Raw genomic sequence first — 19419 nt, 5'->3', positions numbered from 1 at the left:
ATATTAAACTTATCTTAACATTCCAACACACTTTAGTTTAAATTCAGTTTAGATGAACCTTATATAACCTTCTGTTACTCAACTCACTACAATTCATAAAGAATTCTACTGAACTGAACTCAGCTCCACATCTAAAAACAATCTTAAACATTCAGCAGGATAGGGATGGCATAAGCATGGCTACAATTAAACTATATACTGGTTGAAAAAACCATATTGTTTTTATTTATGCAACATAAATAAATGAAAAAAAAAAAAAAAAAAGCTAGTTCTATAACAGAGAATTCTCCTCGGGTACAGAAATGGTTATTGCAGCTGAGAAAAAAAAGGACTGGATTGAGAAGAATCCCATTACACATAAATACTGTTACAGAGACCAAAAAATATCAACAAATAAAATGAACAAAAATCTTTAAGTAGACAGGAAGCCTTCGATTCAAGCTTGACCGACCTAAGGAAGTTGCACTTAGGTGCTTGTGTTGTCCTCCAGAAAACCTTCGAAACCACGACCAGTTCTTACTTGCCTGTATATAGCAAGAGCTTCTTCCATGACTTGGGCTTGAGCCAGCATCTGAGCTCTCTTTTTTCCGGACGGATGGGAAGAAAGATAATCCCTTAGTTTCGATTCGCCTGTCAACTTTCCCAACTTTTCAAACACTTTAGAGACCACACGAGGATCATATCCAGCTGAAGCCATCAATAGCAGCCCTATGTAATCTGCTTCAATTTCCATCCTGCACAGAAAATCAATTATACAAGGGTGAGCACCCGGTGGAAAATAAGTTCATTTTCACCTGTGTTGCACTATAACCCTTATTAAAATACTAGTAGGAGAATAAAGTTCATAACAATTCATAAATATGAAATAAGTAATTAAAAGGATTCCGGTGGCAAACCATGTGGCTTAACAAACAAGAATATACATAATAATTAATGGAATGCACCACCAAACTCTACCACCACTCACTCTCCTCCAAGAATTTGGATCTTCTAGAGTTTCTTCCCCAAATCTAGGGCCTAACATGAAAGGGAATTATATGCACAAAGTGAATTCCATAACATTTAATGCTACCTGTGGAACACACCTTATATGTCTATCTTTTTCTCACTCTTGACCTTAAGCAGGAACTCTAGGAGACTTGGTGCTCCCAAAGGCAGGCAGAAGGGAACACACCCACACAACATATTACTAATAATTCAAAGGAAAATGTTTGGTTGCCCTCCAAATGTGCCCCCAAAAGTGCCACCTAGTGTATTTTTTTTTTTAATATTTAAAAAATTACCACTAGTGAATTCGTGTCTGTTTTTTAACAATTGAAAAAAAAAAATGCACTAGAGGACACTTTTCGGGGGCAACCTAGCATCACCCTAATTCAAAACAGAGAGGAAAGAAAATTATCTATCCAGGAGCCTTAAGGAAGTTTACAACATTCACACTTACTGTCTCATTCCAAATAATTGGGGGGGGGAAGGGGGGCAGGCAACTCTAAAAAATTTGCAAGCACCAAATATATCTCAGATATCTTTCCACACTAGAATGTAAGGCTCCGTTTGAATGATAAGAGTATCTCAGATGATCTGAACTTACTGAATAGTAGTAAGTTAAGATGTTTGAGTGGGTTTTGTGTAAGAGTGTGGGTCCCATTGAGATGTGTTTAAATTTTCAAAATCCTAAGGGTTGGCTCAAGTGGTAAAGGCCTTGGGCTTGGGGATATGCTCCCCCTAGGTCCAAGGTTCAAGTCTCCTTGGATGCAAACAATCTCTAGGGGCCACACCCCCTAGTGACAAGCCAGCGATTTAACCAGTTATGTGTGAGGAAACTTTCGAGGGTGCAGTGCACGGGATCGGGGTTTACTCTGCAGGGGTAGGTCCGAAGGTCCTTGCCTTGGAGAGGTTCCCTGACATCAAAAAAAAAAAAAGATGTGTTTAACTTTTCATGGGAAGTTGAAAAGGTAGTGGATCCCATCAATGATTAGTTTGTTGTTGTAGTGATGAAATAATTATGAGAAGTTAAAAAATGTAGTTAGTCCCATCAGTAATTTGTCTTCTCAATAAATAGTGATGAAAACACTTGACCCACTTCAGATCACTTCAGATGAGCATTACTTGTGTGTGTTTGGATGTTGAGTATAGTCTAACGTATGGAAGTACCTCATATCACCTCAGCATCCAAACGCAACCCAAGTTTTTTATATTCTTAGGGACTGCCGCAATAGAAATCAAATTTGGCCAAATATAAAAATAATGTAATAATTGGTTCAAGCTTATACAGTTCATAAATTTTGTGGTCTGATGTTATAGGAAACAAATGAGAGAAAAAAATGAACTTTATGAGCTGGAACTTATTCAATATCCAGCAAATATTTGAAGAAAGCTACACCATTTTGAAGGAATTTGTGCCCATTAGAAACTCTAAGATATTGAGGTCCATTACTAGGACTATATGGACAGTTATTTGTGGAAATATCTTTTCCACACTTGCAGTGCCTACCTAATTACTTGCTACCTCTACAATAGTAAACTTACAAACTAACGTGGTTTCATATGATATATTAGATCTACTTTATAATAAAAATAACTATACAATCTGGCTTACCATATCAAATCACATTAGTTTGCATGTTTACTTTTGTGAAATCCCTTTGTAGCTAACGCATTTCTCTTTACAAAGATGTCTTTCACACGGGGCCTTTTCAAGATTAACAGTAATGGATAGTGCCAGCTTTTTTGCTTTGTTTTGTGAAGGCCGTGAAAAGGCCCCATGTTTCCACCATCTTTATCATGCTAAAAATTCATTTGCTGTGTTTGTTCCTATAGTTGATCACTTGATCCTATTTAGCACGTACGCATGTACACAGCCCGCAACACCACATCAATACTGACACTAGCCCCAAAGTACGCTGTTATCATGCTGCCTTGTTGACCACTTCATGCTGATGTCGAACAACTTAAATCCTTTCACTTGCATAATACTGGCACTAAACTAAACTTGTTATGGATCCTTGTAACATTGAGGCTTTTCTGAAGAGAATTTGGTTATAGCCAATAAATTCTTGTAAGTCAAACCTCCAAGAAGTCCCAAAACTCTATGAGAAAGACAGATCTACATGGGCGTAAATCATTCACTTTTTTAGTTCTAATCATAATGAAATCCTAGTAAAACTAGAACCAAATATTTGGAGCATGAAGTGAAAAGCGGTTCTGAAACAGTTCTGAAACAATAGTTAAAACAAGGTAGCCTTGAACGCCAACATTCTCAACTTTCCAATATATGCATCTCGCTGAAGATCATAAACAACAACAAAAAAGCGAAAAAATAGAATACGGAATTCAGAATTTCATTCGAAAAAGTGTAAAGCAATCTGGTATACCTCCGAGAGAAAGGAAGCCTTAGGAAAAGAACAGACATTGTACTGACAATGTCAGGCATAACAAACTGATAAAGTATCAGTTGTATAATAGCAAACCACAGGTTCTTTGTAATCGACTCCGCGTGATGTCCAGCCACAGCATGCCCAACCTAATTAATCAAAACAAGCTTTCTCGCATAGCAGTTTAAAAGAACACAAAACAATCAGATATCTTTAACCCCCGCATGGCGCATATTATAACGAGTGGGACTAAACAAAACGTATCTCTACCTCATGCCCAAGTATTGTTGCTATCTCAGCATCACTTCTAAAATGCTGGAGTAAACCTGTAAACACGACAATCTTCCCACCCGGTAAGCAGAACGCATTAACCACAGGCTCATCAACTACCAAAACATCCCAACTCAATCCTTCCAAATGCGATGTTTCTGGTTGAGACCCTCTCTCCAGTCCCTTCTTCCTGCTCTGGTGAACCCACTCATCATCAAGAATTTCATCCTCTTTAAACCACTTCCCTTCCTCCCTGTCTTTCAACGCCATCAAGGTCTCATGGGCCTTCGCCTCGTGCACCCCGCCTACACTCTCGGACGCATACACCAAATCACTCCATACCTTCTCATTCCTCAGCCCTCTCTGCAACGTTTCAATGATGTCCCTGGCTATCAGTCTCACCCTCACGCTTTCCGGGTGTATCGCCGGCAATATTTTGCCCTTAAAGGCCGCCTTCATGTTCTCGAAGTGCGTCTCCTCGAGCTTCCTCTCCATGCTTCTCGATAGAAGCACGAAATGTTTTCGATTGGTATATGGGACAGTCTCCAAATTCCCGAAATACACAGTGATCACAACCCCAGAACCCACCAGAACCACAATCAGCACGTTTCTCGGGTTCTGAAACAACCGCCGGGGTCCACGAGGCTTAAAATGCTGAACCCGGTACCTATCGACATAGTAATATCTCTTAGCGCCACCAAAAAAGGGATTGCTCTGATTGAACTGAATATTATGAAATCTATTTGGCGCAACTTGTAAACCCTTTTTCTCATTTTCTGAGAAAAAATGGAGTATGAAGAAAACTGGGAAGACTTGGCTGTGATGGCTGAAAATATAGAAGACCCTGTTTGGGAAATTCTCGAACTGGGCTCTTGGATTGAACCATTGGATGTGATCCTGGAAGTGAAATTCCGAAAGGCATCGAGGGAGAACTTTGTTCTTCTAAAGTATCCCATGACGATGAATAAGAACTACAAGCTGAAATTTTCAATTTTCGGTTTCAGATTCGAATTGGGCACCGAGCTTGTTTCAGATTGGGTTGTCTATCTAATTTTTTAAAATTTTCATATAAAATATAATAAATAATTTAATTTTTTTAAACTTTAAAATAATAATAATATTAAAAATTATATTATAATAATATTTTATTTAATTTTTAACAAAAACATCTCATTTCCGTTTAAATTTCATCTCAGGAGAAAAGTAGAAAGAGCGGGAAAGATTTTGGGGTATGGAAAAGGAACGCATAGGTGACAACCAATCGAAGTACTATGATTTGGCAGAAGCATGGGGGAACCATATGTTACGCGGAAGTATGTTGATGTGTCTGCGACAAATAAAGAACGAGAAAATGGGGTTGGGAGACGGGACTTTTCTTTCTACTTCTAGAGAAGGTACTTATCGATAATGACTAGGTTTATTACTTTCTATACTCGTTTATTATTTTTTTAATTTTCTTTTTTAAATTTTTTTACACTAATTTTTTATTTTTTATTTAAATTTTTTAAATTTTTTTACTTAATAATTAAAAAAGTGATTATTAATAAAATTATATATTTTTTATTTTTTAATGATTAAAGATGTTAAAAAAATACTTAAAAAATAATAATAAAAAAAAATTTAAATACAAGTAGTAACAAGATGGTAGGAAAATAGTAAACCTATCATTATCTTAAAAGAGATATCCACTCAAAGTAGACTGAACAAATATTTCACTATTAAAAGAGTGGTTCACTATTAGAGCTGAGCACCGACCACTTTGGAGTCGAAGGGCCCAACCTTGGAGTTCGAAATGTATAGAATCCACTCCGCCTCTGACTCTGACTTGTTAGAACGGAGTCGAATTTTTGAACTTTTTTTTTGTCTTTTTGAACTTCTTATTTTACCCACTTTTTAAAAAAAAAAAAAATTGTGGGCTTTCATATTTCAATTTTCTTAAAATTATAATCTAAACTTATTAAACTTTTGATTATAACAAAAAATACAACTAAATAAAACAAGTAACATACTAACATGCATTCAAAAATTAAAAATAAAAAAAAATCATATTTTTACATGTACTCTCATGATCCATAATTCCATACCCACGTCCAATTAATCACTACAATAAACAAAGACACCGTATACGAAATGAAGATTCAAAAAAAAAATGCACCGTATAATTATTATAGTATACTATTATAATTACTATGAATCTATTTTTAATTTTATATATTATATATATAGATGAAGATTCGTAAAAAATAAATGATATATATATTGTTATATATGAATATTAACAAAAAAAAAAGGCACCATATACGAAATGAAGATTCAAAAAATAGTATTACTATTTTATATATAATATACTATTACTATAATATACTATTAGTCTATTACTATATCTTATAGTATAATTACTAATACTATAGTATGGTACTATTAGTATGTTAGTGATTTAATATTATATATATATTAAATCTCTGATCTCTTATACTTGATATATATATTAATATATATAAATATCAGTAATACACTGATAGTATTAGTATATTAGTGTTAGTATTAGTTATACTAATAGTTATATTAGTATTAGTTATTATTAATACTATATATTATACAAATAGTGATATTAATACTATATATAGTTATAGTGATTAGTATAACTGCATTAGTATTAGTTATAGTGATTTAGCATAACTATATTAGTATAAATTATAGTGATTTAGTATAGGTATAATACTATAAGTTATAACTATAGTCTATATTAGTATTAGTATTAGTTATAGTGATTAGCATAACTATATATTAGTCTTTGCTAGTGATTTTAATTTAGTATAACTATATAATACTATTAGTATAAATCACTATACTAATTATATCACTAATAGTATTAGTATATTAATACTAGTATATCACTATAGTTAATAGTATCATATAGTAATATAGTATTAGTAATTAATACTATAGTGATTTATATAGTAATTTATATATAGACTTGAAATGGATTACTAATAGTATTAGTATTAGACCATAAATCTAATTAATATACTAATGTATATTAGTATTACTAATATATTTATCAAAATGAATATGTTGAGAATTTATTAAGTCAAAAAATATAATTAATACAAGATATTGTTATATAAAATTTATATGAATAATACTTTAGTGATTATACATTAGTATTATATGTTATTATAAATTTATAGATTAGTGTTTATCCATTAGTATATATAGTCATATACTAAACTATTATTATTTATTAGTCAATTTAGTCTATATAGTATAGTATAAATATATTATTTAACTAGTATATTATTGAGTTTAATTAACTATATAAGATATAGTTGTATAAAATTTAAACGATTAATATATAGAAAAATACATATCTTTTTATAAAATATGTATAAAATCGGATGCAGAGGCAGAGTGTCGGAAGCGGATCGGAGCAGAGCCGGAGTCATTACTATGACTCCGCCTTGTCGGAGTCGGAGTCAGAGCGGAGTCAAATTGTCGGATTTTTGCTCAGCCTTATTCACTATTAAAAGAATTTTACTATTAAAAAATTAATTTTCTTTTCATGTAAATCTCGTAATTATACCTTTTTTAAAATAATTATACAATACTTGCATATTCACGACTGCAACAATCAATTCTTGACAAATATTCCAGGTAACTACGGTGGAATCCTGAGCAATTCAGAGTGCAAGCAGGGTTCATCCTATAATTGCCTTTCAAAAGAGATGCACCCGCGACTGAAAACCTTCCAGCCGAGCTGACCGTCGAGACCCGCATCACGTACCATGCAATGTTAAGGACCAAAAGTTGTAACAGAGAAGGTTAACATCTCTAATGAAAACCAATCTACTTCTCCACATGGCAAGAAGCCTTCACTACTATTTGGTTTCTTTTATTTTTTTCAGTACTTTTTGCCTTTTGTTCTATTCTTTCGTTTCTGTGGAGCTTCTAGTCGATGCCCGAATTTATAATGCATGACAAAGAAAAAGAGTCGCCAAAACGTCGATATGGAATCTAATATACTCTATTTTTTTTTTTCTCGTGAGACAATCAATAACAACAGAGATTTGAGAAAGATCTTACATTTGCAGCCAAAAATGAGAAGCAAATGGGGAGACAAGTAAAAATCCCCAAAGCCTATAAATAAGCTTGATTTAATTTAAAAAAAAAAAAATAAAGTGAAATCGAAAAAGAAGAATTCTATACCGAGCATGCCTAGAGATTTCAAGTTTCCTCCGACAAGGCCCTATAACGAATATTTTCTTCATTATCACGCACATCTCTTCCTCCACTGCAAATCAATGCAGACCACTGGCTAACTTGATACCGACAGCTTAGAAGCTCTTCACCATTTTTTGTTATTGCTACCATAACCCCTCCCACCAGAGCCATTGGTGAACCTATCATTTCTTCTGCTAGAAAAGCCACCACCCCGTCCGCCCCGTCCACCAGAAAACCTTCCCCAACTTCTATCACCATAGCCACCCCGACCACCACCACCAAATCTTCCCCCTCTTGACAGCTCTCTTTCCTGAAAAGGCGGCAATGTATTCAACACCTCTAAGCTCACATTGGCTGCATTTTCTTGACCTGCAACCCAAAAACAAAAAAGATATGATAAAACATCCCATTAGAGAGCAAAGATTCGCCGTTCTATCAAAAGAAGGGTTAATCAAATGCCAAATAGTAAGTACAGCTCAGAAAGCTATTCAGTAAAGTTCAGAAGCATAAACAATCATCACACGCACACCCTCATATAGATAATGATGTTAGACCAAGCTGTAATCACCACCAACGTGATAATTGTAAGCAGTGTTAGACGAAAACTGCTGGGAAACCCAAGCAGGTTTGCCAGGAAGGTGACCCTTTTAAGCAATTGATGTTTGAAATGGATCACTTAAAAAAGGCAAAAGTCCTATGCCCTTTCCCTCTTCTCTCTCCCTTCTCTTCACCCACCCAACCCTTCAACAAACCCTTCGACAGGGAAAAAAAAAAAAAAAAGGAAGAAAGTGAAGAAAAGATAAAAGAATGTGACAAAGTTCAGTCAGCAGATTAGTTGACAGAGATCGATTGGAAAAAGAGGGCTCACAAAAACCGGCCAGTTACTTCTATGAGTGAATGAGTCATTTGATTTGGCTACAACCGCTTTGGCAAAGTCAAGACCAAGGGTACTGATCGAAGTCATTGCCCTTCCCTTGGTATATGTAGCCTCCACCAAAATAAAATCAAACAATCACACATCCATTAAAGGCTGGGAAGCTAAGTGTTAGGGAAAGAGAAAGAGAGGGCAGCTTTGACAACTTGGTAGAGGAATGTGACCTAGAAAATGTGAAGTCGAGTCTAATAACACCATTGACACTAATAATAGTTACAAACTAACAATCTATGACATTGAACATACCAGCAAGAAATGTATCCAAGTCTTCAGCAGGAACGTCAAACACTGCACCCTTTCCATCGGCGGTAAGAGCAAGACCCTTCACCGCCTCAGCCTTCTCCTCTGGCAAGAATCTCCTCAGGACACTATAAGCAAAACTGCGACAATTCATGGAAACTTTAAGTCAGGCAGAAGTCAACCTATAAGAGGGAGATGGACGCCGAACAAAAAAAGTACAGTGAATCCTAATGCCGATACTTTATAATCGCATGAGGTGTACGATTATACATCATTTTCCATCAATGCATGCGCATGCCAATAATAATAACAGCAGCAACAACTGATGGAAACCACAAGTCAGGAATCCTCAAACATTATGAAGGTTATAATATTTAGGGATCCCTAAGCATAGTATTAAACAACAAAAGAGAAATATATAAAAACATAACCACATACAAACAAAATCCCAGAGCAGTATATCTTTCATACTTATGGCCAACGCCCGTGTTAAGAATAACCTTCAAATTAAAACCAACTTGCTTTTGCCGCAAACATAATTTTATTTTAAAGTAACTTGCTTTTATAGCAAACATCCAATTCACAATCTACCATTGCCAAAAACAATTAATTGTGGTATTTGAGTCTCTAATTTCAGCACTTCCAGCATTCCAAAAAGTTCTTGCCCGTCCAATAAAGTAGAAAGACCATTGTTTTTACTCATCACATTATTTTTTTTTTTTTTATGTCGGGGAACCTCTCCAAGGCAGGGCCCTTCGGACCCACCCCTGCAGAGTAAACCCCGGTTCCTACTCATCACATTAATTCTTGGATCTGAACACAAATTAGATGATACCCAAGTGAGAATGCAAGCTTGACCAAAACTATTCCAGACATAACTTCTACAGCTCATTTTGCTAGAACTGAGCAGGTGACACACATGTCAGCATCCATTTTATTTACTCGTTCTACTTGTGCCAAAAAGGATGCAGGTCCTTACTACAAGTAGATTCCAAGATGTAGCATTGTGCCGGACGAAACTATTGAAAAGAAAAGGATGTAAGAGTTCAAGTGCTCACGATGGTGTATAGATTGGACTTCCAGCCTCGAGAAGTACTGTGACGTAATTCTCCATTGAAGTGAGAAGTGATCTCTTCTTTATTTCAGTATAACCCTGCACGACACACGATAGCTTATATATTTAAAACTACAGGCAGGATAACAAAATTGAAAGAAGATACAGACAAATATAAATAAAAAATAGAAAATTAATCATTTGAGATGGGGGAAGGGGGAGAAAGGGAGACTCACAGCAGCCTTGGCAAGAGCTTTTGCAAGTAATTCAACTGCTGATAGACCAGAGTTGTTCAACAACTCCTCGGCAGCAGACTTGAAGGCAGGAATTACACTGAGATTTCAAAGCATGTTAGTGCTTACAGCCAACACGCACAAAATTATCTACCAGCTAATGCTACAAAGAAACATGCATACTTATCAGAGACTTGGATTATCATTTCTGCAGCTTCTCCACCAGCAGCTTTGGCAATATCAGCTTGTTGAGGAGCAGATATGTGCTCAAACTTTACACCGGATTCTCTTTCTATCTTAGATATATTGGACTTTCTTGGATCATAAAGCATTACCGCCACTCCAGTATTACCTTCAAAGGAAATTGACAGGAAGACCTCTCAGTACACCAGAACTACCAAGTCATTCAAAACAAAAGCTTCAAGTCTCAAAAATTACCTGCCCTTCCTGTGCGTCCAGATCGATGGATATAGGCTTCAACATCACGCGGAGGTTCACACTAAGCACAAACACCAATTCCACTTAAATTAACAAGCATTACAGTCTCTGTATATACACCTATTCTACCCACCTACAGATACAGACACAAACCTGAATGATTAATTGCACGTCATTGATGTCCAATCCCCGCGCCGCCACATTTGTGGCGACTAATGTCATGAACTTTCCAGACCTGAAGCCAGCAAGTGTGACCTGCAAAGACCAGTACCAGATCACAACTTAGATAAGAAAAGGAAAGAGAAGTCTCTCTCAATAGGGAAATGAACATAAAATCATAAACCCTTTTTTTTAATCAGTGAATTAAATCATAAGGGCTTCGCCTGCTTCCTTGTATTAATAAAATTTTCATTTTACTTATAAAAAAAAAATTAAATCATAAAACCCTTGTTCCTGCTATGGTTTTTTTAATAAGTCCTACTGGGAATGATTCAGGAAAATAGGGAAAGTCCTCCTTCGAAAATTCATATGATAGCAAAACAATTTGCTAAATATAGAAACCCGCTGTTACCACTATTCTGTTAGTGATCAATACATGCAACATAGACAAATCTACACAGGATTGCTACGAGTGTCCAACAAAAGAATGGACAGTATGAAACATTAAAAATAATTTTTTTTGTGGCTAGCTTGTGGCCAGACCCTCTGAGAACCCGCAAACACCCATTGTATCTGCTACAAACATTGGACAGTTGAACAGATGAACAGGAGTGGAGAAATGAAGCAGAACCTGCAGCAAGCTGGGCCAATTTCCATCCAATTGAAAAAAATTATATCTTTTTTTTTGGAGGGGGACAAAGGGGTTGGTTTGGTTGGACAGAGGTTTGATAACTTCAAGGAATCAATTCTTTACACGTAATAGGTTTGAAGGAGCCTCTATAAATATCACAAGATTGACTGGAATATTTGAAACTAAGCCTCCACATTTCTCAAGGAAACAAACTTGTTTATCGTAGCCCCATCCCATCTATTTATTTATTTATTCTGTGTGTGTTGTTGGGTGGGTTGGGGGGAGGGGGAGAGAGAGAATGCGCAAGTATATAACCAACATACCTCGCGTTGAGCCTGCTGTATATCTCCATGCAATGCCCGTGCTCCAGGCAACAACCCAGCAAGTGTAGAAGCAGAATCCTTTGTTTCAGTAAAAATAATTGTCCGGCCTCCACTAAATCAGAGACAATCCCACCAGGAAATAAATGAGGAACGCGATTCAACTATTAAGGACATTTAAGCATAGTCTAAAAAATGATGTTGGACAACATTAAAAAAAACAAACCTGCCATAACAGCGAATAACATCTGGAATAAGCTGGGATCTTGCAGAGCTAGAACAGGGAAGGACAATATGCCTAACACTGGTACTAGCCTTCATTTTCTCATTACCTACAAGGTCGGCAGTTTTCTTGTCTGGTTTAAGAAACCTAGCAGCAATCTAGCAAAAGAAAACAGAGGTTCAGTCAAGATTATAATAAAATGCATACAAATTCCATGATTTGAAAGGCTATATAGAAGAGGTAACCTGAAAGCTGAGTTGAGGAAGAGATTATAACTGGAAATCGTAGTAACATACTAACCTGCTTAACCCAGCTAGGCAATGTCGCACTGAAGAGCAGTGTCTGAACTTTACTTGAATCCTCTACCTTTCCTGGAGAGTCCAAAGGAAATAGTTAAATACATGTAAGCACCACTGAAATAGACAGGAAAGGACACATTGTAGTACAAACTGTAACAACTTTTCGAATCAAAGACTCGCTCCTTGCGATAAATTAGACTAAAGATTGTACTATAGTTCAGTTATAAAATAATGGCATAAATAGTCAAACGTGCCTAACAGACTCAAGAAGAAGCCAATCATATGCGAAAAGCCCCAAACAATTTATGCAATTACATACCTAGAATTAGTTCAACATCTTCAACAAAACCCATCCTCAGCATTTCATCAGCCTCATCAAGAACCCGGAACTTCAAAGAGCTAAAGTCAATATTCCCCCTCTCTATGTGATCCTACAATAAATTTCGGTGGAAATCTACAAGCGTTAGAAATATATAGACCCAAATTTCCACATACCAATACCCTCATGCTTTTCAAAACCTTGTCTAAAAGGAAATTGATAATAATGGTACCTTAACTCGGCCAGGTGTTCCAATGACTATGTCAACCCCTCTCTTGAGTCTAGTCTCTTGACTTTGGTATGGAGCTCCGCCATACAAACAACATGACACCAACCCCAACGCTCCACCATAAACTTCAAAGTCTGCATAAACCTGGAAGTGACCCAAACAAGTATTAGAAAACACATATTACTGTCACAGAAGGATAAATTCCTTTGATACCCTAATATATTACCTGGTTGGCTAGTTCTCTAGTGGGTAAAAGTACCAAAACACTTGGTGCCCTCCCATATCCAGTTTTTCGTGAAGCTTTTGCTGGTCCATTTGTAAGTGACTCCAAGATGGGCAATACAAAGGCAAGTGTTTTACCCTACATCGTAAACAAAGCCAAGCTCAGTATTCAACATGCATAGAATAAAAGATTTAGAACTAGCCAGACAACATTCTTTTTTGTTCTACGTAGTCAGCAGACAGACTGTTAAAGACGGATACAAACATATACACGCATCAATACATACATAGGTACATAAAGATATAAGTCGCGAAGAACATATACCTGTCCGGTACGCGCGCGACCGACCAAATCGGAGCCGTCAAGAATGGTATCAAAGGTCATTGCCTGAATTGGAAACAACGACTCGATCCCCTTCTCCTTCAACTTGGCCCTCAACTGCTCCGAAATCCGAAATCTGGACACCGCATTCGGATCTCCCTCACTCTTGTCTTCGTCATCTTCCTCCTCATCCTCCTCAACCTTCGCCTTCTTGCTCTTCTTCTTCTTTTTATTCTTCTCTGACTCCTCATCCTTCCAGTTAACCGGCTCAAACAGCTCCGAGCTCGTCTCGCTCCTCTCCTCCGCATCCTCGATCTCCAAAGCCTTTCGCTTCTTGCTCTCCTTCCTCTTCTTCTTCTCGCTGATAGGAGCGTCACCTTCTAGGGTCCCGTTTATGGTTACCATACTCTTCATCTTCTTGTTCTTCTTCTCCTTCTTGTCCTTGGAGGCTTCGGAGAGAAGAGGATCAGACAGAGATAGTGAAGGCATAGTTATCTAGTTTTCGATATAGTAAGTAAAGGTACGCAGGTGTGTAAGGAGGGAGAGAGGCGGGGGGGCGCTTCTCCTGCTGCAGAGAGATGAAGCAGTGAGTTGCAGAAGCAGGAGAGGAAGAGGGGCGGTTAGGGTTTACGGCTTTATGCTTTAGGGGTGGACCGATATAAAAACGTTGGATGATGGAAGCCATATGATTTGGATTGTGGCCGTTAGATTAGAATTTGGAGAAGAATACGCCTTTCCCTCCTAAAATATCTCGAGCGGAAGGCATCGGTAGCGTTCAGTGAAAAAAGGATTTGGGAATTAGGAATCAGAATAATCCAACATTCTTAATTCGAACTATAATTTTAAGAGATTATTCCTCTTTTTTTTTTTTTTAGATTATGTTTTTTTTTTTTAGAATCAACGTCAATATGTTTATTAATAAAACTCCATCAAATGAGAGAAATAACATGGATAAGAGAAATTTTATTTACAATCCTGACTTCTGAGTGGAGGATTACGTGTACAGTCTAATTGATGAATGGAAAAAAATATTATTTTAATTTTTTTTTTAAATATAATTGTATGAACTTATATAAAAAATTTTCATTTGAAGACTGTATGTAAACTAACTCAATGGACAATCCTCCATCTCAATAGAATCATCCTTAAGAGTTCTTGGCTAAACAATGAGCCACAACATTGGTTTCTCTTCTAACATGCCTAACAAACCATTGATCAAATTGTAATAATCAGATCTACATTATTACAATAAAAATCATGTTACTTTATGCTATTAATAATCTGGAGAGAGTCACTTTTGAAGATAATACTCTTTAAGCCCAACTCACTACAAAAAATTGTTGCTTGCAGAGCACCAAAAGCTTCAGCCAGCAATGAATAGAAAAAATCACATTGCATTCTTTTTGTAGCCAGAACATTACCATCACCATCTCTTATTATAATATCAATCTTTAATAAATCACGAGGTTCCCACCTGCTCATTAAATTCTCTGCATCTGTTGCTGTTCCTTATAATCAACAAGTTGCTTCTTTGACTGTTGCATCGCCAAATTTGGATCAGAAAAACTGTTGTTGAAAATAAAACATTCACTACCAAAGTCTCATTTCTGTCGCAACTATTTCTTCCATCTGTTCTTCATCGGCAATATTATACATAGCAACAAATAAATCCTTAAAACAAGCTGCTATTAAATAGCTTTTTTGAATGAGGATATAGCACTCCCAAAGAACATGTATTGTACTTTCTTCTTATTCTAAACAGTAAACACACTAGACAGTTTGGTGACTATTAATTTCATTTTAAAGAGTTTTCCTTTTAGATTATGTTCTTGAATAATAAAATGAACAGCTTCACATTTTGTTGAACTATAACCAAGCCAAGATATTATTTCTCTTTGTAAATTATTATGTAAGAGGTTCACCTTATTTGCTTCTCTAGTTTATCTTTCAATTACTTTCGAGCTGTGGTTATGATGTTGTGAGGAATGATGAAATTGTTAGATTTGCAGCCTATCCATGTCATAAGATTACTCTTTGGTTACAAAAAATTGAACTCTCTTATCAAACTATTCTGATCGATATCAAGAAGTTGTGTTATCATTATAACTTTACGTTTATAGGTCATTCTCAGTTCAATGACATGATCTATCAACTGAGCAAACTAATCTCAAGGGTAGGCTCCAGTAGTAAAAGCTTTGGATTTGAGATATACTTCCTTAGGTCTAAAATTCAAATATCCTTGGGTGCAAACAATTTTTAGGAGTTATTGGATTGGAGGATTTTTTTCCTGAATTACCTGAAGTGCACTTGCGATAAACTTATTGTCGAGGGGCTGTGCATAACTGAGATTAGTCAGAACGCTGTTCCTAGACGCCGGTGCCAATAAAAAAAAAAAAAGAACCGAGCAAACTCAACTTAAATATTGATGTTTCTTAAAAAAACGAATCTTGGGATTGCTAGCCAGAGAATTGCATTATGGTCTTTCATTTATAGATTTGCTTGTTTTTTGTGTTACGATATTTTGAGTTACTGTACAAATGTGTTTGTGGAAATTGAGTCTTGACTATTGAGGCCGATTCACTGTTTGTGGTTTAAGAACCAAAAATAGCCTCCTTAGATGTATTTCAAATTGTGCATGATGGCTGATATACTTGCTTTTGATTTTCCTTTCGAGATAATTCATACCTATTAAGAAGGAAATAATTTGGCCGATGCTCCGACAAATTTAGGTGTTGTTGGGCGTGATGCTTTTTTTCTTAAATTACTTATCTCTCAAAGCATTTTACATAATTATATATGTTTTGACAAAATCTATGGAAAATTATAGTATGACTCCTAAATATGCCCACTTATATATTTTTATATTTATTTTTATTTTTATTTTTTTTTAATGGTTAAGGAAGTGACTATTAGTAAATTTATATATTTTTTATTTTTTCTTAATAGTTAAGGAAGTGACTATTAGTAAATTTATATATTTTTTATTTTTTCTTAATGGTTAAGGATATTTAAAAATTACTTAAAAAGAAAATAAAAGAAAAACAAAAAAATTCATTTCACTAGTTTGCATATTCGGGATGCCCATTTGGTGTGCACCATAGCATTGTACAAAATCTATACGGCCTCATTTTAGGAATTTGATCAAGTGTTATTATTTTACAAAGATATAGAGATTTTTCTTTGTAAAAAGCATTCCTTCACTAAAAGTGGAGGTTTATTAGTAAAATTAGAATGTCATCCTCAGCAAACATTTAGGCTCCGTTTGGATAGTGAAAGTGTTTCATCTCATCTCATCACATCTCATTTCATCGTTATAACTTTCTCAAATTCACATACAAAATATAATAAGCAATTCAATTTTTTCAGTTATCTCACTATCCAAACCAAGATCACTCCCACAATTCAAGAGTCTTCTCCAATCATCCACCCTCTATTTTGGATGAACAATGCTATATACAATCTTAGAATGTACAAATCTTACATACCCCTTTAAAAAAAAGTGAGATCTACTATTAAAAACTAATTTTTCATGCGTATTTTAAATTTAATCACTTTTTTCAAAATGAATACAATGGTAGAGTTTTGCACGGTTTAAGACTGTAAATATTATTTCCCATTCATAATTTCATATATTGTTTTCGAAGTTTGCAACAGAATAAAAACAAAGGGGGAAAAGCAAAAGTACAGCTATTGGAGAAAAGAAAGGAACCAGTGATCCTTGGCTGTATGCTAATCCATACAACAAGGAAAATGCTAGTTTATATCATTTAAAATTCACATGCTGTGTTCTGGAATTCAATCATTGCTATCGATGTCAATAAACAAGTATAACAGGTTACACACTTTTACCAAGGAAGACGTAATAAGAGATGTAAAAGCAAATGGTAGATAAACACTCACATCAGAGCACCAACAGTAAGCCCTAGTACAACAAACATGAACCATTTCCAACCAGAATGGTGACCTGAGGAAGAAGCACTCTGACACAGATTAAATCCATACCAGATATCACTTGGGATAAAGACATCATAGTAAAATGTAACAGCTCTGCTGTTATAGCCATAGATTTTCACACTCTTAGGTTTCCAACCATCTGGTCCTGTACGATACAGATACACATAACAGATCTGGTAGGCACAAGGTCCGTTTATCTGATATGTATCCGATGAACACCGTTCAAATGCCCTCGACGATGGATCGTCCAGCCTCGGTGCATAAATCTGATGATCAGAGTTTTATAGGACTTTAGTAAAAAAACACCGATTTCTTGTTCTTCAGCTTCAGTGACACATTAAAATTTCTTTCGGTTTTCTTATTTGAACCCATCTTCAATTATTCTGTAGAAGGAACTAAAGAATGACACCAACTTTTTTTTTGTGGGAGATCTACGGTTGAACTATAGACACGTCACCGGATATTTATGAACTACGGCCAATTGGTGTTTATGGAGTAGAATTCAAGAAAATTAACATCAAATTCAGTCCCATTATTTACAATCTAATCTCCTTTCTCTTCCATAATTTCATTGCCTCCTAAAACTGGAGTCCTATGATTTTTGGGTATTTAACAAAAATATAATCCACAGTTTATCTAATGGAGAAATTCTATGTCAATACCTCAATAAAAACCCGATCATCCAGATAAATCCTACTTACCCAATATCAAGTTTTCAATTTCAAACGATGGTGTTCATCTAAATTTGAGAAATTAGATTGAAACGTAATTTGGGAAATTCGTAGACGTGAAAAAGGAAATTGAAAAAGAAGAGAAGAAAAGAGAACGAACCTGATTGCCATAAGCGTCGCCAAAAGAGATACTGATCTGATCTCGGGTGTGCCTTGTTGAGGAACAGCTTGTTGTTATAACAGCCGTGTAAGAACAGCTCGCCGCACTCTTTCGGAATCAAAAGAAGAACAGAAAGACAAAAAGGAGAAACTTTTAATTCGACGAGATGAAGAAAGCCCAAAAAAAAAAAAAAAAGGAACAGTCGAACGAAAAAAGAAAAAGAAAAAAAATGTTTATGATGAAACAATCAACCTGGATATAGCTGATATTGAAGGATTCTGCCGCAGCTTGGGGCTGTAGCCAGGAAGATTTGGCTTCTGAGAGGATAAAGATGAAGGCAAACTGGAGCAGAAAACGTAGAGGCTTGTTCATTTTTCCTCTTTCTTTCCTTCAAAATGGCACTTGGGAGAATTGGGATGGAAAGAATCAAGGACGGCAGGCACCTATGTCGATGTCATATAGGGAGAATGTGAATACTGAATACCATGTTTTTGTCTTCTAAGTTCTGACCAATAGTATTGAAGTAGCGTCTTTTTCTAATTTTACACCCACGACTTACCCAAGAAATAATAATAAAATATATATAAATAGAGAAAATTTTATAATCGGTCCTTTTGCCCTTCACCAAAAAAAGTCTTTCGATAGACGTACAATTTTAATTAAAATTATAATGTGACCGCACATAAGGAAATCCCACTCCCACTTTCCTTCCCACACTCAGATCTCGTAGTCCCCCATTGCAGCCCCTCACTCCCCTTCTCATACTCAGGTCTCCAAAGCTCCTTATCCAACTCTTCTCCCCCTCTCGAACATAAACAAGAAAATCATCGCCGTCTGTCCTCCAACTCTCTGGCCCTGTCGCCAGAAGATAGGAGATGCGTTGTGTTCATTTTTGGTAGATACAAAGAGTCTTGGTTTTGCTTTCAGAATGAGATGGGGTGTTGAGAAAGAGAAGACAGAGAGGCAACGTAGAAAGAGACTACGACAACCTTTTTCTTTTCCTTTTTTTGTTAACATTTGTTTCCTAAAACAGGTTTAAACTTTAAAACTGGTTTTAACATTCTTTGCAATTTGGAAAACAGACATTGTAAACTTATTTATTTTTTCTTTTTCTTTTTCTTTTTGTAATTTAGTTTCGTTGTTTTCTAT

At 35.7% G+C, this 19419-nt stretch overlaps 3 protein-coding genes and 1 pseudogene across 3 annotated transcripts; all 4 read right to left on the bottom strand.

The window, feature by feature from the left end:
• Positions 1-310: 310 nt before the first annotated feature.
• LOC121249212 lies at positions 311-7418 on the bottom strand. The gene is made up of 4 exons (XM_041147933.1): positions 7245-7418; positions 3642-4583; positions 3372-3520; positions 311-734 (listed from the first exon to the last, which is right to left on the bottom strand). Exons 1-4 carry the CDS (start codon positions 7416-7418, stop codon positions 467-469), a joined length of 1533 nt encoding a protein of 510 aa, XP_041003867.1. The 3' UTR covers positions 311-466.
• A 233-nt stretch (positions 7419-7651) lies between these two features.
• LOC121248266 (DEAD-box ATP-dependent RNA helicase 7-like) lies at positions 7652-14110 on the bottom strand. Its single transcript, XM_041146673.1, has 14 exons — positions 13489-14110; positions 13168-13302; positions 12945-13085; positions 12713-12824; positions 12395-12465; positions 12098-12252; positions 11875-11986; positions 10915-11016; positions 10762-10822; positions 10507-10675; positions 10327-10423; positions 10095-10189; positions 9043-9176; positions 7652-8231 (listed from the first exon to the last, which is right to left on the bottom strand). Exons 1-14 carry the CDS (start codon positions 13972-13974, stop codon positions 7987-7989), a joined length of 2115 nt encoding a protein of 704 aa, XP_041002607.1. The 5' UTR covers positions 13975-14110; the 3' UTR covers positions 7652-7986.
• LOC121251275 lies at positions 8668-8786 on the bottom strand (annotated as a pseudogene).
• Positions 14111-17248: 3138 nt separating the features above from the next.
• On the bottom strand, positions 17249-18765 carry LOC121248372 (embryo-specific protein ATS3B). Its single transcript, XM_041146832.1, has 3 exons — positions 18523-18765; positions 18271-18378; positions 17249-17705 (listed from the first exon to the last, which is right to left on the bottom strand). Exons 1-3 carry the CDS (start codon positions 18640-18642, stop codon positions 17382-17384), a joined length of 552 nt encoding a protein of 183 aa, XP_041002766.1. The 5' UTR covers positions 18643-18765; the 3' UTR covers positions 17249-17381.
• Between the last annotated feature and the right edge of the window lie 654 nt (positions 18766-19419).

The sequence above is a fragment of the Juglans microcarpa x Juglans regia genome, chromosome 2D, assembly GCF_004785595.1.
Source record: "Juglans microcarpa x Juglans regia isolate MS1-56 chromosome 2D, Jm3101_v1.0, whole genome shotgun sequence".
NCBI classification, from domain to species: domain Eukaryota; kingdom Viridiplantae; phylum Streptophyta; class Magnoliopsida; order Fagales; family Juglandaceae; genus Juglans; species Juglans microcarpa x Juglans regia.
Note: the sequence above shows the minus strand (reverse complement) of the source record. Positions and strands in the feature narration are given on the sequence as shown.